Source organism: Thalassophryne amazonica, chromosome 4 (assembly GCF_902500255.1).
Source record: "Thalassophryne amazonica chromosome 4, fThaAma1.1, whole genome shotgun sequence".
In the NCBI taxonomy this organism is placed as follows: Eukaryota; Metazoa; Chordata; class Actinopteri; order Batrachoidiformes; family Batrachoididae; genus Thalassophryne; species Thalassophryne amazonica.
Genome location: NC_047106.1, coordinates 38367984 through 38391587, shown reverse-complemented (window position 1 = coordinate 38391587; position 23604 = coordinate 38367984). Strand labels below are relative to the sequence as shown.

The 23604-nt window shown below is 40.0% G+C and overlaps 1 protein-coding gene across 1 annotated transcript in view; it reads right to left on the bottom strand.

Annotated features, from left to right (window-relative positions):
* The window catches only part of gucy1a2 (guanylate cyclase 1, soluble, alpha 2), a 269867-nt gene that overhangs the window by 27998 nt on the left and 218265 nt on the right, over positions 1–23604 (bottom strand). The window contains exon 7 of the mRNA XM_034169417.1: positions 13287–13430. Coding sequence (XP_034025308.1) covers positions 13287–13430 — 144 coding nt within the window. The remainder of the gene's footprint in view (positions 1–13286; positions 13431–23604) is intronic.

Below are 23604 nucleotides of genomic sequence, written 5' to 3'. Positions count from 1 at the left end.
TCACAGAATTGCAAAAAAAGTAGTTTGAACATAACAGTTTTGAGTTTGTAGCATCAACAGCAGATGCTACTATTATTGTGAACACCCCCTTTTCTACTTTTTTTTTTACTAATAGCCCAACTTCATAGCCTTAAGAGTGTTCATATCATGAATGCTTGGTCTTGTTGGATTTGTGAGAATCTACTGAATCTACTGGTACCTTGTTTCCCATGTAACAATAAGGAATATACTCAAAACCTGGACTAATCTTTTTAGTCACATAGCACTACTATTATTCTGAACACTACTGTATAAAAAAAGAAAAAGTACAATCAGTTAACTAAATATCTGTACATAACTTATGTTGTATTGTGCAATGCCAAATATTATTTAAATTGGTGTTAGTCATATATATCCTTACTCCTTGTTCTGAAACAAGTCAATAATTTATGGACTTTACACTTGGACGTTCAATTTCATCTTGGACTTAATTCCTGTACTGTCATCCTTTTAAATATTTTGTAATGGAATGGCATGGACTCTGATTTTACTTCCCTGTTCTCGGTATGGTAGTGTGTACATTTGTTTGTTGGTTGTTTTTTGTTTTTTTTTTCTGTTTGTCTTTTGTTCTATTTGTACTTTAAAACAGTTATAAATAATAATAAAAAATAATAATAATAATAAAAAAATCAATTCTTCCCATGTACAGGCCAAATGTACCTGCCCTGTTCTTCAGTTGTTCAGGTTTCTCGCTAACATAGACACCAAGGCATTCACAAGAACTTTTAATTAAGTTGCGATTTAAAAATTTAAGCCCATGTATTCTGATCCAGACTTTGGTGCTATGATAATTGCAGTACCCACAAATGACGATTGTAGCTTGAAGGAAGAGGAGTGATGGCGGCACATAAATTTGTCTGTCACGTGGTAGATGTGGGATTTTCACTTTGGTCAAACGTGTCTTGTGAGTCAAATCTGCAGCAGTCTGTCAGTATTAGTTCATTTTTCTGTGACTAAAACATGTACCTGCTGCTAAGAATAAACATTTGACAATGAGGTCTAGAGCGCGTTTTTGTTTGAGAGTACACAGGCCATGCCGTGTACGGTTTAGTCTGCACTCTTGTTAAGAATGTTTGACGGATGTGCACCTTCATAAACAAATAGGAAGCATTTAATTGAGTTTTGTCAGACAGCCTAACAGTCTGACAAGAACACGAGCTGACCTTCAGAGAGAGCACGTGGCGACACCCCGCAGCCCGCCGACAAGACGCCGTGAAGCATAACTCATATTAGCAGTAATAAGATAAGCACCGCAATCGTGATGTCAACACACACTCATCTACTCGTACACCGACTTATACACTCACACAAGCCCACAGACACACACACACACACACATGGATGATGCTGCAAACATTAAACCCAAGCAGGAATATAATCGTATACAAAAAACATTTATTTGGTACACTGTAAAAAAGGGGTGAGTAAAAACAAGATAAAACCCTAAATCTGAGGGGAAAGGTAAGTGAAATTATCTGTCCGCACAGCAAGATAATTTCACTTGACAAGCTTCTTGAATTAAGAATGTTAAATCTAGAAATAACAACAACAGACTGGCGTCCTGTCCAGGGTGTACCCCACCTCACGCTCTATGACTGCTGGGATAGGCTCCAGCCCCCCACGACCCTTAATTGGAGTAAGCGGTTGAAGATGAGTGAGTGCAATCTAGAAATAAGTATGTTGTGAACACTTAAAATAAGAAATTAACTCTTAAAACAAGATAAATTATCAAACACTTCTAAATCGAAGGGGTTTTTTTTCTTGGTAAGAACCAAATAATTTGCAGTGTATCTCTGTAAATCTGTCCAGATAAGCCTCTGGATTCTCCCCTTTTCTGTCTCATTACCCATTTTTTTTTTTCTCTGCCCTGTTTCACAGCTCTTTCACAGCTTTTCATTCACCAAAAAAATCAAATCTAGGCTTGCATCTCAGATGTACCTCCTGGCAAATTGTAGCTGAACTTTCAGGTCTTCTTTTTAAGAAAATCCTCTTTTATATAACAGCTGAGTGGATACTTGTCATTTGATTGGTGCTTTGTATGTCACATGACATGGATTAATTCATCCCATTTGTGTTGCATTGCATTCAGAGTGCAGCTTGGTTCCATTTAGAGTGCAAATTTGGTTCCATACGTTTGGTACCATTGCACTCTCACGTGCATGCGCAGATGCACGGCCTCGTGCACACACGCGCATGTGATCACGCACACATAAGTGCACACGAGTATGCGTGCACGCGCACACATGCACATGCACGTATACTCGCGCACACTTGGACGCATACTCGTGCACGCGCGCGTCGCAAAAACACACGTGCTCACACACAAGTACATGCGTGCCCATGCATGCTCGTGCACGTATACTCACACGTGCGTGCACAAGTATGTGCGCGCCCACACATGCTCGTGCACGCGCACACACAAAACCAATCCACTGTGCTGCCTGGAGGTTGTTAGCAGGAAGAGAGAACAAAAGCTGGACTCATTTTTTACATGATTTTTTTATTTATTTGCTGCACTGAGGATGTATACAGTCTTATTTTTGTTGTTCACGCACACACAAGCACCGAACAGATTGCGTGTGTGTGCGCGCACGCGCGGGGGACATGACGCTCCTGAGACATAATTTGAGCTAACTGACACTGCTAATTCTTGTAAGATACAGACACACACACACACACACACAAAACAAATCCACTGTGCTGCCTGTTAGCAGGAAGAGAAAGAAAACCTGGACTCATTTCTGACGTGACTTTTTTTTGCTGCACTGAAGAGGTACAGCTGGACCGAGCCGGTTGCATGGGCGCGTGCACGCAAGGGACAGCGACATGATGATTTGATTGAATTAACTGACGCTGCTACACACACACACACACACACACACACACACACACACACACAAAATCCACTCCCCTGTAAGCCTCTGGATGCATGAAGAGCTGGTAACATGAAACGCTGATGTGATTTTTGGCTGAACTGAGGAACTACACAAAGTCTTTTTTTTTTTTTTTTTATGGAAGTCCGAAGTCAGTGCACAGCATCACTGGACTACACGTCACAGTGGAACACCAAACTGTAAGTCCCTTTTCTGTTGTTTATAAATTAATAAAATATCAAATGACAATGATCTATTTTAGCCGTTATATAAAACAAATAATGAATGTTTTTACATTCTTTCAATGGTACGAATATTTAATTCGGTGAAAGCTGGAACATACCATTCAATGAGGCAAAGCTGAGTTGAATGGTATGTTCCAGCTTTCACTTTTTCATGAAATATTCGTACCATTGAACTCATAAACATTCATTATTTATATACTATACCACTTCATCATGAAGCTGTATGACTGGAAATACAAAATGCAAAACATGTACTATGTTGTGTGTTGGGGGGGTTTGGCTGGACAAGGTTGGGTTGTTTTGTGTTTATTTTCCTTCCCAGGTGATTTGGGGCTGTTCTCTGAGGAAAATGTGCTGCGGAAGAGTCTCTCTCCTCTGTTACGATGATTGGCTGCACCTGTTGCATTCTCGTGCGGCTCTCTATCAGGACAATCCACGACACCTGTGATGTTCACGTGCAGATCTGAGGACTTCCAGCTGGTACCAATGTAGTGATGAAGAACTACATTTAAACCAGCAGTGAGTTGGATAAGATTGCCAGAGAATACGACCTTGTGACGACCATGTGGGGATGCTGAGGGCCGTTTCAGAGTCTGACATCGCGCCTGTGAAGGAGGACGAGGGTGAGAGGCAAACGTTGTCAGCACACGACAGAGGTGAATATTCTGAAAAGTTTATCCGTGAATGTAAATTGGCGTTTATACGCAGCTATAAGTAATTATTGGTGGAAATTGTTTGGCGTGCTCCTCACGGCAGTGGTGTGCGGATTAATGATCCTCCACTAGCTGTGAGCAGCAGCCTCTTTGAACTAAGTTTTGAAACCAGACCTAAATGTGTAGCTGATAAGTTTGCCTCTAAACAATATTTCGTAGTAATAAGTGTTGAATAATCTCATCTCTGTTCCTCCTTCGCAGAGTACAGTCTGGGAAAGTCACCTGGGGGGGGTGTTGGCAGAACTCCTGAGTCCTGAACGTTCAGACTCCAACTGTTGAGACACTGAGAGAGCGCGCCGCCTTTTCACCTCACCAGAACTATAATTATTTAGTATTTCATGTATAGCACAAAGGGAGAAAAATAAATGTGTTTTCTTTTTGGAACTGCTTCTGATTATTTCATGCTGCGTTCAGTCAGATACTGGACCGCTCCTCAATCCGCGTCTAATCCATAACATACTATGCACAATTTCTCCAATCACAGCCACAGAAGCCTATAACTTCTTCTGGGTTATCTGGGTGTCTTTAAAATCAGAATCAGAATGAAATTTATTGTCAGGTACACTGCAAATATGGATATCTAAGAAAGCAACAACAACACAAAAAGCTTGTTTAAAAGAAAATTTGACTTAATTTTTGTCTAAACCGAAAAATAATCTTGTCAAGCATTTTTTTTTTTTTTTTTACATAAGAACAAATATCTTAGTTTTGGAAAATGTATCTCACGTTTTCTAGCTAATATCAAGCTGTATTTAACCAGTAACAAGGAAAGGCAATGGATTTCAAATCATCCAATCCATCCTGTTGGGAACTATCACCATGCTCATTGCTTCCACTCGGGGTCCTATCTGACTTTGTGTCCTGAAACCCTAAGACAAAAATGAAAATCTTTTAGTTCTGTTTCTGGTCTGATTCTGTGCATGTAGTCTTTTTAGTCACATAGCACTACTATTATTCTGAACACTACTGTATGTGAAATTTTAATGTAATGTTAATAACTAGAGAGGATGTGACAGAGTGAAAATCATTTTTCTATTTTGTATTTGTTGCTGTTTCTTTCCACCAGTGCTGTACATGGTGTTGATGCAAGCTGACTGCTGTTGGCTCAGTGCATGATGACTGTAAATGAATGTTTAAATAGGGTATTTTCTGTGTTAAAGAAAATTGCAGAGTGAAAACAAAGAAGTGCATACCCCAAAAAGCTCACCAGGAATGTCGCTGAGTCACATTTTATGTATTTGTAGATTTATGTTAAATTAGCAGAGTTTTCAAACATGCAAAATTACAGATATCAGCCCTCAAATTGCTTTTCACCTTGATAAACTGGGTTCAAAACTTACCAATTTGTATATTCCAACATCCACAACTTTGCGCACTATGGTGGACACACACTGAACTGCATATTCATGAAGGCAACCATGTTATTTGGAGAAAATGCGCTATTTGGCTGTTAGTAAATCAGCATCCACATTTTTTGGCGAGAGCTACGGTATTTGCTCACATTTTCACTCATGTAAACCTTGAGTAATCAGGCACCAAATCTACTCCTGCAGTTTTGTTTGCTATTTCTAAAGATAAAGCATCATATAAAGGCTAAGGTGAAAATCACTGTAGAAGAAGCAGATATGGAGTCACTTTCATGCCAAAAAGAGAAATCAACCTTTACTCCATAGATGTTTCCCACGTTAAGGAGGCAGGGAATGGGGAGGCATGGTAATTCATTATGAGATGAGAACACGGTATGATTTATTTATGTCTGTCTTCAGTAACGTCTCTGTCAAGGTGACCTTAAGGCGGCTGGCCAGCTTGCTTCTGTCTTGAGGTGGGTGCTTATGTGCACCATCATCAGACAACACTTAATATTGTTGGCTTTTATTCTTGTGCTTTTTTGTAGTTTGTGAGAGAATAATATCTGAAAGAGAAACAAATCTGGGAGGACCTTTTGAGCATTAATGTGAATTTGTTTATCATAGATCTTGCTTTCCTCTTGTGTCTGTCGCTGCTCTGTGTTTCATGATACCAACTTAATGCAATTTCTGTCATTCTTGGACCGATAGCTGCTAAATAAGAAATGGGATGCTGTTCACTTTACTGCTGTGCACCTAACATTGTCCATTTGTCTGAAAACTGAAAGGACTCACTAAGCATTTTTGCTCTACTCTCTCACTTTGCTTCCTAACCGTCTCTCTGCTCTGCATCGTTCCCTGTTGTCTCTTTTTGTTGTTTCCCCTCTGTCTAGTGTCTAAATTGTCCTTTACATTTTCTAATCCAATTTCTTTCTTCTTCAAGCTTTTATTGTTGTTCCCTCTTTTTTGTTTTCTTTCGGCATATGCTCTTTTCTTTCTAGGGTGTGTACGAACATTTGAAAAGTAATGCCATGAGTTAAAAAAAGGTGAAACAAGCACTTTTCAAATTTATATTTCTACTTTTACATAAGTAATTGTTGATCCAGTTATTTACTGAAGTACATTTTCCATATTGTGCTGCCTTGTGCCTGCAACTCCACAACAGCTCCTCCCAATGAACTCAAATTGTATTTAAAAGGGAAATACATGTGTACACGCTTAGAGCAGGCATTGTCTCTGATGTTTTCTGCGGTTTTAAGACTCTCAGCACATCGGCAATGCAACACAGTGTGGCCATTATCACAAAAATCCCCGTCACAGTGGAAAATCACTTAGGGATGAAAGATTTGTGCTTGCACTGTGCGCACTGAGGACACAAACTCACAATCTCCGGTATTGGAGGCAGACGCTCTGACCAGTCAGACAAAACTCGAGATCCGGCCTGAGTGGCCAGAGTACCCTTTGGCTGTAGGGGGAGTGAGGCCTATTGATTGCCACATGCACAGCGACTCCTGCTGGCCTCCGTCACATATGCATAGCATCTAGTAGCAGAACAGTACAAGTAGAACTCATCACTGCTGTCAAGAACATGCAACCTAATCCACATACATCTTTTGTTTCCTTGAATTAATAAGTAGAAAATTATTAACAACAGCAATAAGAGAATTCTGACGTCTGCTAATCTGGATCATCACCAAAAGTGAAACTTGATCCAGAATCCGAATCCAGATCACCTCCAAAATTTAAAAGAGTCTTCCATGCCGTAACATCTATCTGTGGCGCAAATTGTGTGAGAATCCGTGACGTAGTTTTGACGTAATCCTTCAAAGCCTATATAAAGTGAAACTTGATCCAGAATCCGGATCCGGATCCAGATCACCTCCAAAATTTAATGGGGTATTCATGGCCTAATATGTATCTGTGGTGAAATTTTCGTGAAAATCTGTGCAGTAGTTGTGACATAATCCTGCGAACAGTAATCCTTCAAAGCCTATATACAGTGAAACTTGATCCAGAATCTGGATCTTGATCCGGATCACCTCCAAAATTGAATGGGTTCTTCCATGACATAATATGCATCTGTGGTGAAAATTTCATCAAAATCCGTGCAGTAGTTTTGACATAATCCTGCTAAAAAACAGACAGACAAATAAATAAATAAATGCCGATGATTTTATTACATCCTTCACGGACGTAATTATGTCAAGTTCGAAACAGAAGTGGAGCCTCATATATATATTACATATTTTTGAAGTTTCGATACTTTTATGTGGAAGATCCAACATAAACTAAAAAAAAATATTTCAACTGAAAAACAACCTTCCTACAACAGTGTCAATCACAGAAGCCTTTCGGGGGGTTGAGTGTGGGGAATACACTGTCAAAACTCATGTACACAACACGGTGAACATTCTCCTCACAGCTTGTGTTTATACAACATCAGATGTAAGATAGAGAGGACAACAAAGGACAAAGAGAGAGACGAGGGAAAATAGGACAAAATTTGTAAAATAAGAGGCTGGGGGGGGGGGGGGGGGGGAGTAGGCAAAGAGACGGAGGCAGACTGAGGTAAGACAAGATAAAGCAAAAGTTGTCGGAAAGCATAAACTGGGCCACATAACCATCTCATATATTTAAGGCATATATCGGGTGTCCCAAAAAAAATATGCATCATTTTATCAGCAAAGAAAATGGTCAAATCATATGTCTAGGAAATAAATTTATGGCTGGATGGAAAGCTGAAAGGTTGAAGTTTTTCATACCAATGTCAATATTGGCCCTGCATTTTGTTAGTCTAGCATAAAGTCGCTGCACCTGTTTGACACTCTTGGTCTGGTGCTAAACTCAATAATTTTTCTTCGCTGTAGTATGGTTAATCTTGGCATTTTCCTGAGTCTTGCTTGGCATCAACATAAACTTCAGGGTCTTTGCAAGTAAAAAAGAAACATAAGTGATTAAGTTTGTAGCATTTAAGGGTCAAACCGAGTGTTTTAAATGTTGTATATTTTTTTGGGACACCCTATATACTAGGTGATTACTCGCCCCGGGGTGGGTTTGATTCAGAGACTATGAATGAAAGCTTCATCTTCAACAACACAGCTATCACCTCCCACCTATCCCGGATTCCAGACAACTATTAGGGCCTGACTAAAGCTGCCTCAAGAAGTGACAGTTGCTATAACTACTACTACTACTACTACTACTACTACTATGCTACTATTACTTACAAAAATGAAGAGGTAAAAAGTTCAAAGGAAGAGAAAACGAAAATATGACACCGACCTTTTAGCACACTTGCTGATGATGATGATGAACAGCCTTTGTCACTTCCCATATGTCAAAGGATATGTGTACCATATTTGGCTCAATTCTGCAGCACAAGTGTCTCTCCCCTTAACTACTACTACTAGCACTACTACTAAAGTGCTCAATAGCCAGTGTCACTCCCTATATGTCAATGTATAAGTGTGCCAAGTTTGGCTCAATTCCGAGTTGCCATTTGGACACATACACACCCACACATGTACAGATGTCTGTTAGTATACTGATACAGTTGTCCTACTGTAGAGTTCCTGATTTACACATGCAGGTAGTTTAAAGAGATGTCTTTCCGATCTATGCTACATTTGGGTATGTCCAACTCCATAGCATTAATTACATGATACAAAATCTGAGCACAACCTTTGGGCTGGATTTAGTCAGCCATAAGCACAGTTCCCTGATGTTTGCTTCAATAACCGCTAATCCTCTCACTAAAACGTTAATTATGATGACGCGAAACATTTTTTTTTTTTTCTTTTTAAAGTTCAAGCTACTGATAATGGCGAATTAAGTTTAGCGATGAAGAGGTGTAAATCCATACTTAAATACATTCAGATATGAGGACGATGTGAGCAAGTGGCATTCCGTATAGATCCGTTAGCATAACACTCAGCCAGCATTCACTATTAAACATTAGTTTAATAGTTTGTGTTTAACAATGAGAAAATTGGCTACAGTATTCTGTCAGGTGACCTGGGTCTTCAGAGATTGCTGTCAGGTGTGAAAGCCATTTCAAAGGCACAGAAAGGAAGCAAAGCCGAGGCAGCAAATGCTAACGCTAATGAATGCAACACTTAGACCCACACAAAATTTCACTAGACGTCTTTACATCAACAGTGCAAGATCACTGGCCAACAAAAAGGAACAGCTGGAACTCAGCATACCTATGCAGAAAAAACATACAGGACTTCCGGGTTATGATTATTAAACACAGCTCAACCTAACGATGCTGGGAGAGGCTAACAGGCTAGCAATGCAGGACAGGCAGGTGCAATGCAGGACCTTCTGGGTAGCTCACTAATGTTGTATGCTAGCAATCACTAGCAAGCAAACTTTTTATGGCGTCTTTAACCTAAGTTTGCTTATAAGCTATCACCAGCATTAGTTGCTTGCTGAACTGCAAGCCCGGTGTGTCTTCACCACAATGGAGATACAACAGCTGAGAAGGCCAGTTGCCAAGTCTTCCCTGTACATGCTCATGAAATCTGAGGGGTAGGTAAAGTTCCTGCGGTGGCAACAAGCCTCAAGAGAGTCCAGACCTAGACGTGTGACTTGCACCGCTTTTAAAGGTAAGATAAAAACTGTGCACACTCACAAAGAGTGAGGGAGTTCTTTTTTCTGTTAAGGTTGCAGTGTGTGATTAAAACATTAGTTGTTATGCATCTTAATGATGTATAATCAGAGTATATGTTTTTGTTTCAAGCCCTCTGAAAACTGACAAACATTTTTTTGTATTTGTGTGCTACAAAATATGTAATGTTAGTGTGCAGTACTGCCAACAATGCAAAGACTGGAACATGTTTCTTTGTGTATTCTGAAGAAATATTTGTTAAATACAGTTTATTAGTGCTATTCATCACAGATTAAAAATACCAAGCAGTTGTACAGAAATAAAAATATTAATTTGCATCAGTGACACACCAAAAATTTTTTGAAGATGCAAGCGAACTGAATACAATTTAGCCATCAATTATTATTTATAATGATGAAGTTTAAAAAGTGATTTATGAGAGTAATGCAGGAGGAGGGCGGTGAGCCTTTGTGGAAATTACAAAGAACTGAAAAACAAATCAAGACAGGAAAAAAAAGGAATTCAAAATAAACATGGTACGGCACAATCCCATTACCATCATGCAGCAGCACCCCAGTGCACATCAGCTGCTGCCTGTGAGCTGCCGCAGAAATTAACCGTCAAAATTCTTATTTCAGTGTTTAGGAAATAAATAAAACATGTGGGAGTGAAAAACACACAGTTTTGCAGACAGTGCACGCAACATGCACAAATCAGGCAAACAACCTGGGTCATTCAAGTGTAGTCACACAGAGAGGCAGACAAAAAAAAATACAGGACAATGAGCGACAAACAGAACACAATGTATCCACCCATCTTCCACAACATATAGCCAAAGTCATAAGTTTACATACACCTTGGGTAAAATCGTTCACACGCAATTCAATTACTTGAAAAAGCTTCTGAATGATCATTCAGGATAATTAAGATGATAATTGGCAGAGCCCCTGGCTGTATTTAAAACTCCAACCTGAAGTGCCTTGCTCCATTTAAGGACAGGGTGAAAATGCAAGTTCGTTTGCTACCATCTCATTCCAGAGGTACAGAGGGATCCTCCTAGTACCAAACACATCTAGTAGACTCCTAGGTAGGTCTACATAGTTGCCTACCTCCAAGATTCGTAGACAAGAGGGCATATCAAACAAGCACAGGAGTTTGCCACTGTGATTATATCAACCATCCAACAATGTTCTTAGTTGAAGTCAGCAGTTCTACATGCTTGCAAGAGCTCAGTCCTGCCTATACAGGATGTGCAAACAATGACACAACAACAACAAAAAATTGAAAATGGGGAAATAAAATAAGCCTCCCCACTAGGACACATAAATGGAGATAAGATTAGGTCTTGCTTGTACTGGGGCTGTGCTTTACCACATCTATCATCTCATGGAAATGCCTTGGGGACTAAAGCCTGGTTGACATGGTAGGGTTTGAAAATTATTTGTAGGTTTCCAAAACCTGAGAGATCACACACGTGGAGATAAAAAAAAAAAATCATAGATCTCTACAGGTTCAGTACATCGTACAGTGTGTGGTGTGCAGCCACATGGTAAGGACAACACCACCACATACGAACAGATTTCACACACGAACATTCCCAGGTCAGACAGAAAATCTCACAAAATCTCTCGAGATTAAATGTGACTTCAGAGTAAACAGACGGCGATAGTTTGTGGACTGTTTAAAACAGAGGGAAAAAATGACACAAAAAGAAAAAGAAAAGGTGTTCTTTAAAGGAGTGGAGACAGCGCAACCAGCGGACTTTCTGGTAAGTCAGAACAGCTGTTTTGATTTTATTTTCCGCTCCGTGCGTTCATCACCTCGCTTTCTGATTGGCTACACATCACATTCAGTAGGCTGCATGCTCGTTTGTGGTCGGAGGACACAACACACACTGCGATATCGGGCCAAGACAATCCAACATGTTGAATATCCCTGATTTGCGATCGGTGCGCTCCCGACGTCCCTCCGAGCAGATCAGAGCGCTCTTAACACACCACACACGGCAGGAATATCTGATAAGATTATCTTTAGTTTCATCACAATTGTCGGGGCATCCTTAAGATTGTCGGAAGGGGAAGATTGGGTCTGATATGGGCCTAATTATCTTGCAGTGTGAACCAGGCTTAACTGGAGATCCTGCAAGCAGATCTCCTTGTGATCCTTATTTCTTATCTCTCTCCTGCAACCAGGTATAAGCGTATCTTAAGCACTGTTTTTAGGACTGTTTTTGATCATCCTTAACCCCTTAACGCCCGAATTTATATAGCTGTATATAAAAAAATGTTTTGTGTGTGTTTTTGCCTTTAAGTAGATGGTAAATGATGTTGAGATTATTAATTTCACTTCTGCACAAAAACTAGATAGTAATATTGGGTATTCTGGTAATGACTTTATGTTATAATGTTCTAATAATAATGATGGTATGTTGCAAATTTGCAACAACAGGCATACAGGTCAATTTGGTAAGTTGCATATTTGAGTCAGAGATTGTAGCATATATGCGACGATGGGCGTTAAGGGGTTAATTGAAGGTCATTAGAGTCAAGCAATCAAAGCAGATTGCTTGCTGTTGAAGGGCATTTTTCCTATTAAGCTTCATCAAAAATGATCATGTGTAGGGTGCTTGAAAGTTGTTTTTTGAGTCTGACATCTTGCTAAACCACTAATTCTATGGAGGGTCACCTATAGCTGAGCAATCAGGACTAAAGCATAGGGCATAAAGTTTAAGGCCCCGTTTCAACATACATGATTTCTGACCAAGACACCACTATGATGACCAGTTCTTTGTGGGTGCTGGGGATAGTTCTGGTGGTGTCTTGGTGAGTCTTGAGCAATCTTGGCAATCCATGATGGTCAAAGTTGCCACAATAGTTTTAAACAGTTAAAAGTGCCATGAACTGTTGTGGACTTTTAAAAATCCTCTTGATGTCATCCTGGAGTCTTGCTTTGTCTTGTTGCCATCTTGAAGGCAATCCTGGGCATTCTTGGATACTTGTGTCAAGGTGGGTTTGCATTTTAATGACAACTGTAGCAAGACTATGTAGAAATGCACCAGAACAGAGTCTTAGGAGAGTCTTGATGGTGTTACTAAATCATGGTAGTCCTTGGTTCAGTCATGACGAATCATCTTCTAACGTTCTAATGAGGTCATTATCATTGTCGTCTTGTGAGCCGACAGGATGTTGTCATGATTTACCACAACACCTTTGAAGGCGTCTATTCCTGAACAATCATGGTCAATCATGTATGTGAGAACATGACTTAAACCAGCAAAACATGAGATGACACTCTACAACACTTTGCCACCACACTGTCAATACTCCACAACACCAGAGTCATCTGTGTCTGCAGGTCTGCTTAGGCCACAAGCAGGCGTGACTGCAGAGAAAGCAACAATGTTTAATACTACAACTACAACAAAATCACATTAGCTGTTAACACCAATAAAAACTCACCTTGATAGGTTTTCCATCTGGTGTCAGCACCTCCTCAGAAAGTTCCATCATCTTCAGAGCCATGTGTGCAATTGGTTTGGCATGACTGTCAACTTTCTTGTGAAGTCCCCCAGCCACACAGTAGGCATCACCTATTGTCTCAATCTGTGCAAGAATTACAAAAGAAGGGAGAAAAATCTATACGAGGTCTGTCAATGAAGTAACGGTCCTTTTTATTTTTTTCAAAAACTATATGGATTTCATTCATATGTTTTTACGTCAGACATGCTTGAACCCTCGTGCGCATGCGTGAGTTTTTCCAAGCCTGTCGGTGACGTCATTCGCCTGTGAGCACTCCTTGTGGGAGGAGTCGTCCAGCCCCTCGTCGGAATTCCTTTGTCTGAGAAGTTGCTGAGAGACTGGCACGTTGTTTGATCAAAATTTTTTCTAAACCTGTGAGACACATCGAAGTGGACACGGTTCGAAAAATTAAGCTGGTTTTCAGTGAAAATTTTAACGGCTGATGAGAGATTTTGAGGTGATTCTGTCGCTTTAAGGACTTCCCACGTGCGAGACGTCGCGCTGCGCTCTCAGCCACCGTCATCAGCCTGTTCAAGCTGAAAACCTCCACATTTCAGGCTCTATTGATCCAGGACGTCGTGAGACAACAGAGAAGTTTCAGAAGAAGTCGGTTTCAGCATTTTATCCGGATATTCCACTGTTAAAGGAGATTTTTTTAATGAAAGACGTGCGGACGGGTCCGCGCGTCGGGACGCAGCCGACGCGGTGCGGCGTCACAGGAAAAACACCTCCGTGTTGATAACCATTTGTAAAATCCAGGCGGCTTTTGATGGCTTTCAGTGGAGTGAGTATATGAGAAATTGTTTAACAGGCAGGACATGTTCCAACTTGTCCTTAAGGCTTTCAACAGAGGTGTTTTTCCTGTGGCGGAGCGTTGCGGCGGCTGCGTCCCGACGCGCGGACCCGTCCGCACGTCTTTCATTAAGAAAAAAATCGTTTAACAGTGGAATATCCGGATAAAATGCTGAAACCGACTTCTTCTGAAACTTCTCTGTTCTCTCACGACGCCCTGGATCAATAGAGCCTGAAATGTGGAGGTTTTCAGCTTGAACAGGCTGACGACGGCGGCTGAGAGCACTGAGCGACGTCTCGCACCGTGGGAAGTCCTTAAAGCGACAGAATCACCTCAAAATCTCTCATCAGCCGTTAAAATTTTCACTGAAAACCAGCTTAATTTTTCGAACCGTGTCCACTTCGATGTGTCTCACAGGTTTAGAAAAAATTTTGATCAAACAACGTGCCAGTCTCTCAGCAACTTCTCAGACAAAGGAATTCCGACGAGGGGCTGGACGACTCCTCCCACAAGGAGTGCTCACAGGCGAATGACGTCACCGACAGGCGTGGAAAAACTCACGCATGCGCACGAGGGTTCAAGCATGTCTGACATAAAAACATATGAATGAAATCCATATAGTTTTTTGAAAAAAATAAAAAGGACCGTTACTTTATTGACAGCCCTCGTATAAGTGAAATTCATGAATGTAGAACAGATTTAGGTTCAAGGCTTTGTTTGTTGATTTATTTATTTATTTATGTACCATATGCACAAATGACTGTTTCTACATTATATTTTCCAACTGGCTGTCCTATGTGCCACCAATAAAATAAATGCAAACATTTTTTACACATAAATTAAATGACTCCTTTATTACAATGTAGGAACATTGATATCTGTGTGTTTGTCTGTTTCTCTCCCACTAAACTCAAATCATCCACATTCAGTTAAACCTTTATAAATCTCAGTACTCCAATTACAGAGACCAGATTTGCATTAAGTTGCTCGATCATTCGTGACACATTTCAAACTGCACTGTAATTCACAGCAATAGTGCGGTTTTTCCATGCACATCATGATGTAGAATCCACAATCAAAAAGATCTCATTATTGCAAAAATAGTTGTAAGGCAATTTTCAACTTAATACACATGATTAATGTAAATTAATAATGAGGCATCTTTTTTTCAAACAGATTCTGCACAAACTGAAGAATGCACTCGTATTAATAACATATTTTGAAGTGCAAATGATTTTTTGTTTGTGTGTTTGAACAGAAAGAAAAGAAACCAGACAGCTGGTCTGCTGGCTAAAAATAAATGAATCAACTGGCATCTGTACTGATATTACCATAACTGTTTTAGACCAAATTAGATGGACATTAGACCTGTTCAAAATGTCAAATGTTACATAATCTTTTGGGCCACATGTTGTTCTTGTTCCACGAATAAAATAAAAGATCTGTGCCAGATTTTTATTGTAATCGGACATGGTTTGTAATTTGTTTGTAATTGATGTGTTTTGCATGAAAATGCATTCTACTTTGCAATTTTAATTTGTATTTGTACACTGAATTCTTGTATGAAAGGTGCAGCTTGTATAAAGTCTATTTCAAGAACGTTATTATCACACTGTAAATATGTAACTATGTAACTGTGTTACTATGCAATTTGTTGGTCAGGTTTTACACACACACACACACACACACACACACACACACACACACACACACACACACACACATATATATATATATAATTTGAGCAATTTGGATAATTTCATGGTGGGATTTCTGGTTTTGGTCTGAACTACAATTTACAGTATGAATTTATTTACTTAATTACTTATTTACGTATATCCTCAATACTTCTAACAAAATATCTAGATGTAAAATAGTACATTTTGGTGTTATAAGTCAGGATATGGCTCAAGTCACAAGTCAGAAAGCTCACAAAAATTTGATCACGGAAGAAGGAACCAGGCTGAGTCAATACCCTTGAGGGTGAAGAAGTCCTACTCCTGATCTTGAGACAGGTGGAAGTTTGAATAAAATCAGTTCAAAAAGTGAACATTAATTTGAAACAAATTGAACAACAGGCACGATTTTAACTTTGTTTCAGATGACCTACAGCATCAGAATGTCAGAAAGAATTATGCAGAATTTTCCAGTGAGAAATGGACAATTAGGCTCTGGAAAAAAAGGTTAACGCTTCATAATGCAGGTTGAAGCATAAATGCCTAACCTATGGAAAGGCTACTTGACATTGGAATTTGTGAGAACACCATGAAAATGAGTTTTAAATATCAACTGAAAATTGAACAAACCTTAAAATACTGACACAGAAACTCCTTAAATCCTCAACTAACATCCACCATTGTGAACACTGGCTGTTCAATACTATGAGATGCTCACAGACAGTTATGGAAGAAGGACAAAAAAAGAGAAAACACTTGGTGTGTAAAAAAGTAGTCATTGGCTTTTACTGGGTCTCTGTTAGAGAACATTTCATGAAAACAGGTTTTTCCAGACCTTTCTGATCTCCACCACATGCATCATTTTATTCTAAATGTATCCAGAAAATGTGACACTGCACTGTAATTTACCAAGTCCACATATAGTATGTATGTTTTTATGACTTTTTGTGCTGTGGAACCATTGGCTATTATGGAACGTGCTACATGGAACAACCACTGATCAATATTGGTCAGTCAATTCTATTGGCATTAAGCTCGAGCTCTACCACAAAGACAGCAGTGCTGAACACGGTTCAATAGTGCAGACTTTCAATTTTGCAGTGCCATTTATTTTTTGATGGCATAGAAGCAAATCCAGCAACATTTTAATTGATTTCACCACAAAGGTTATGTTTTCATGGACCTTTATGTGTTTGAATGACTGATCTTCATGAAATTCAGTAGTGGAACCACACAAGGACTAAGAAAGAACCCACTGGCAACCTAAATATTCTTTCTTTTATGATGTCATGATAATTATAAAGGATGCATAAAGTAATATTCAACTCCTCAGTCTCCCCAAGCAGCCCTTTCTTTGACACAGTTATTCCAGCAGTACCAAAGGATCCTCCAAAGAGACACAGTATCAAAGACATCCAGTTGTCATCTTAGATCAGTAGTTAGCATTCAAATCACACATTCATACAGTAAGACATCAAGAGTCAAGCTTTCATTTCATTTGAAAGCTTGACTCTTAGTCTTGTCCATCCAAATTGGAAGTCTCAAAAACCAGTTTTATTTGTTATTATCTATCGTCCACCTAGTCGTTACTGTGAGTTTCTTTGTGATTTTTCAGACCTTTTGACTGACTTAGTGCTTAGCTCAGATAAGATAATTATAGTGGGTGATTTTAACATCCACACAGATGCTGAGAATGACAGCCTCAACACTGCATTTAATCTATTATTAGACTCATTTGGCTTCACTCAAAATGTAAATGAGCCCACCCACCACTTTAATCACAATTTAGATCTTGTTCTGACATATGGCATAGAAATTGAAGACATAACTGTATTCCCTCAGACAGTGGACTCATCTCTGTGCTCGTCCTGTTAGACCTCAGGCAGCTTTTGATACTGTTGACCATAAAATTTTATTACAGAGATTAGAGCATGCCATAGGTATTGAAGGCACTGCGCTGCAGTGGTTTGAATCATATTTATCTAATAGATTACAATTTGTTCATGTAAATGGGGAGTCTTCTTCACGGACTAAGGTTAATTATGGAGTTCCACAAGGTTCTGTGCTAGGACCGATTTTATTCACTTTATACATGCTTCCCTTAGGCAGTATTATTAGAAAGCATTGCTTAAATTTTCATTGTTACGCAGATGATACCCAGCTTTATCTATCCATGAACCCAGAGGACACACACCAATTAGCTAAACTGCAGGAATGTCTTTCAGACATAAAGACATGGATGACCTCTAATTTCCTGCTTTTAAATTCAGATAAAACTGAAGTTATTGTACTTGGCCCCACAAATCTTAGAAACATGGTGTCTAACCAGATCCTTACTCTGGATGGCATTACCGTGACCTCCAGTAATACTGTGAGAAATCTTGGAGTAATTTTTGATCAAGATATGTCCTTTAATGCGCATATTAAGCAAATATGTAGGACTGCTTTTTTGCATTTGCGCAATATCTCTAAAATTAGAAAGGTCTTGTCTCAGAGTGATGCTGAAAAGCTAATTCATGCATTTATTTCTTCTAGGCTGGACTATTGTATTCATTATTATCAGGTTGTCCTAAAAGTTCCCTGAAAAGCCTTCAGTTAATTCAAAATGCTGCAGCTAGAGTACTGACGGGGAGTAGAAGGAGAGAGCATATTTCACCCATATTGGCCTCTCTTCATTGGCTTCCTGTTAATTCTAGAATAGAATTTAAAATTCTTCTTCTTACTTATAAGGTTTTGAATAATCAGCTCCCATCTTATCTTAGGGACCTCATAGTACCATATCACCCCAATAGAGTGCTTCGCTCTCAGACTGCAGGCTTACTTGTAGTTCCTAGGGTTTGTAAGAGTAGAATGGGAGGCAGAGCCTTCAGCTTTCAGGCTCCTCTCCTGTGGAACCAGCTCCCAATTCAGATCAGGGAGACAGACACCCTCTCTACTTTTAAGATTAAGCTTAAAACTTTCCTTTTTGCTAAAGCTTATAGTTAGGGCTGAATCAGGTGACCCTGAACCATCCCTTAGTTATGTTGCTATAGACTTAGACTGCTGGGGGATTTCCCATGATGCACTGAGTGTTTCTTTTTATTCACCTCTTTTTGCTCTGTATGCACCACTCTGCATTTAATCATTAGTGATTGATCTCTGCTCTCTTCCACAGCATGTCTTTTTCCTGGTTCTCTCCCTCAGCCCCAACCAGTCCCAGCAGAAGACTGCCCCTCCCTGAGCCTGGTTCTGCTGGAGGTTTCTTCCTGTTAAAAGGGAGTTTTTCCTTCCTACTGTCGCCAAGTGCTTGCTCATAGGGGGTCGTTTTGACTGTTGGTGTTTTTCTGTAATTATTGTATGGCTTTTGCCTTACAATATAAAGCACCTTGGGGCGACTGTTTGTTGTGATTTGGCGCTATATAAATAAAATTGATTTGATTTGATTTGATAAGACCATACATGAAGTAACAGGATACTAAAGACATGGACCTTCATTCTCTTGCAATGATATCAGCATCACCAAGCAACCTCATGACTTCATATATGCTCTTCCCAAACATCTCAATCTCAAAGGCCAAGGACTCAGAGACAGAAATGTCACAGAGATGAGTCAACATCTCTCCAAATTTAACACTTTCACCACACACGTCTAATGGCCGAGTCCACAATGTCACTGAAAGTCTGAATCTTAGTTTTGGTCCTGGACAATTGCAAACCCAGACAGGTAAAACTGACATATGAAGAATTTTTGTTACTAAAGGCCCGATCCCATTGGGGAGAGGATTAATTGCGCATGAATTGAGTATACAAATTTCGGGCGTTCGTTGTCATCCGCAACAAAATTGGCAAAAAATGACAAATTTCTCAGTATGAATTATGGATATATTAATAATGTATAGCGAATATATGATGAACAATCATGGATGTATGACACATGTATTGAGGAAACGGATCGGGCGCATTGCGATTATCATGGCAGTATAACGGATGTATTGAGAATGCATTGTGCACGCGTTGCGGAAACAGCGGTTGTATTGCGCATGCGTGGCATCTGCATTGCGGTCATGAAAGAAGTGCACTCGGGCCTTTCCGCATCACTATTCACACCAACACCACAGCCTCTGGAGCATTTGCTGGACTTGGACAAGTTGATTGGTATGTTGTTGGATGGCAGCAATTATCACACTCCATCTTTGGGGATCCATAGCTACGTACATCTGTACGTCTCCACAGCTGGACTGGCAATGACTGGCAAGTATGTCGGTTTCTGCCACATTTACAACTATGATACAGTTAATGCATTAACTGCATCATAGTGCGCCTTAGAACTTTTCAGCCTACCCTTGTATATAGTACTTTGGGTTTATGTGAAGTGTTTGTTATACATTCGCAAATTGTCCGCAAAGCAGACGTAATACAAAGGCTTTATTTGTGGCCAATCTGTATGCATTCACTACAACTTATTTTAGTCCATGATGTGGACATGATAGGCACGCTATATATCCATTTTACACCCATGTCCCAGTCCGCTGCCAAGCCACAATACCCCGTCATTTGCGGATATCAGTGGATAACGGCGGATATACAGTGCATAGATTATGTATTGAGTATGTATTGCGTATGTAAGGCGGATGTCATCCCCAACCAAAATTTTGTGCAGCTTAAAAATCCTGGCAATGGAAAAACGTGCCTCTGCGGATAATTGCGGACGTGTGCGGGTGTCGGCTGACTCATACAAGCATGTTTCACGGATATTGCGGCTGTTTAGCGAATATAAACCAATTCTGTGCGCAATTCATACGCAAATATTCCTAAACGCCAGTGGGACTGGGCCTTTAAGGAGTACTGTTGTGACTTATATACTACAGGCAGGTAGATCGTTATTATGTGATGTAATAATTAACTGATACAAATTTAAAAGTGGCTTTAAAGTAATAGATACAAGTACATCAATTTATGGACCCTTGAATCTATTGTCACTAATGATGTGTTCCATTGTACATCAGAAGTCGATCTGTCTGAGTTGGTATTTCTGAGAGCTGGTCTAAATGCATGCCAGTGCACCTGCTCAGGAATACGTTTGTATGGGTAGGGACATCGGAGCCTTTCTGAGATGGGGATTGCCAGGGATTGCCACGTGTTTGCGACCCACAGCTGAACTTATAACAACATCAAGATCCACAACTCAAGTCTGGACCTGTCAGATACATTTACTGCATCTAAATAAACCCACCATCAAACACTACATTCAAGTAGAAATTAATCCATCCATCCATTTTCTATACTCACATACTCCAGTTTAGGGTCACAGCGGGGTTGGAGCCTATCCCAGCAGTCACAGGGCGTGAGGTGGGGTACACCCTGAACACAACGCCAGTCTCTCGCAGGGCAAGTAGAAATTAATGAAACATAATTCTGATTACTATTCACTGTACATATTGCTATGAAATCAGATCAAGAATTCAGTGGACATGGATCTTGTCCAAGTTTCTGACTTAGAATTCCATTGCACGGTAGAAGCTCATTTTTTTCATGTTCCGAGTGCAAAGGAATGTGGGATAAATGCACTATGAACCAGAACAAGATGCATAATGAAACAGATTGATTTTAACGTTATAAATCACTTGAGGAAAGCTTGTTTTACAGCTACTTAAGCATATTCAAACTCTCGGAAAAGTTCAACGCGAGGCTCTCGCAAGACTGGTCGTGGAAAAGTTTAACTTAACCCTTGCCTGCTACATAAAAACGAACTCAACATGTCTGATAGTGTTAGGCAGTATAGCAGATGTGGACTTCCTGTTCAGTTCACAATTTGTTAATACTGTCATAACTGTTCAGAACAGGAATGTTATACTATGGTGCAGCTGATTTCTTCTTCTGGGCTCCTTCTATGCTGTGCTTTCTGCTACAGTATGTGGTGCTGCCCCTAGTGGTGAACAAAATGTAAGCAGAGGCAGGGCCAATGTGCTGCAGCACAGTAGAAAAAACTTGCAGAAGATCACTGGGTTTTCATGAAATTTGTATTTGAAGGGAAGTAATGCCACTTTTGACTAATTTATCATGGAGAATGAAAGTCTACATCAATCAAAGAATTGTATTAGATTGTATCGTATTGCACCAAAATGTATTGTTCCTGAATCGTGTCATAAACCATGTATCTAAATATGTATTGTGTCATTTTCTGTGGGAAAGGCACACACCCCTACCCATTATCATTTGCCAACTCATGCGTTAAAAAAGGGTTTAACTGAACATACGACTCTTCAAAGAATGATACCACAGCACGTGCACACTGTGTTGGACATTCACGCATATGTCGATTTCAGCCTTGAAGTGCAACATTCATAAACGCTGTTGTACCAACTGAGCCGCAATGTTCCCTTTTCAAAGAATTACACCCCAAACCCAAATTCAGAATGAGGCGTGTGCATAAAACAAATCTTAAATGTCTCTTTTGTGAATGCGTTGCCACAACGTTAGTTGGAGGGAGATAGACGTGAAGACAACTGAAGCAGCTCTTATGAAAGAAATGCGAGATAGCAAAGAGCAGACAAAGAAAAGACTAACAAGCAAACTGCTCTCATTTAAGCTTACACATTTAGGTCATTTAGACAGAGTAACCATGACGATGGCAAGAATGGGTGTCTCTCTCCATCTCCTCGCCATGTCACTCCTCTCCGTGCTCTTTCTTTTGCATGCATGCTCTTCCACTCCTCAATCTTGCTGCCTTCCTCTCTGTCTTTTTCAATTTCTCCAGACATCTGAGACAACACATTTCTGACAGATACAGCAGGAAAGTACATTTTTTCAGGAAGGTGCAAGGATGTGTTGTTGTCACAGAAACTGAAGTAATGAGATGTAGAGGAAAAGCGATTCTATGGCGGCAGCGGAGAAACGTTGGACGGAGTGTAAGTGAAGAGGAGAGACAAAGCCGCTGAGACAGACAGATAGGAAGGAGGGCAGACTGCAGTGATGACTGTAACTAGGCCCGGTTTCAAAAGCCACACTGTCAGATGGGAAATATTGACACATCTTTGTTAAGCTCTCCCAGACCGGCTATTAATCAGTGACTTTTTCCACAACACAATCACACAGTATACACACAGAGATAGAGACATTGTACACACAGAGACACGACTTCAAACACACCATGAAACGGGGACTTAAAATTCATGGAAATCTGTCACTTACTGGAAAACAGTGAATCCTTTATAGGTGACTTCATCCAGAATGAGCAGGCATAAAGTCCAACTAAGCTTTCCCACTCTGTCTGTCTGTCTGTCTGTCTTTCTATCCATCCCCTGAAATCATGTTGCATTTCCCTCTGGTGTCCCACTAGTCTGTAGTTTTGATTGCTTAAAATCTTCAAACATCCTGCCACAGCAAGCAGTGAGTCACATCAATAATGTACAAATGATATTTAATAAGGTCTTTCAAAAAAAGGAGAATGTTTGCAAAAGAGCAAAGGTCCAAGTCTCGGTGCTTCCTGCCCTCTTGCTGTATGGTTCTGAGACTTGAATGGTAATCAGTGACCTAAGGTGATGACTAGATGTCTTTGGTAAAAAAAAGAAAAAAATAGTAAATGGCTGCATTTATATAGCGTTCCTCCATCTGATGCAGACGATGAAAGTCCAGAACAATGATGCCTTATATTCAACCACACACAGTGATGTCAGCATGCTGTCGTGCAAAGGTACTCAACTGCACCCCAGGAACTTCAGGATTAAGGGTTTTACCCAACTGCATCTTAGTGAACCTCTGGTCTGACAGAGAATTGAACAAAGGATCCTGTGGTCACAAGCTGACCTCG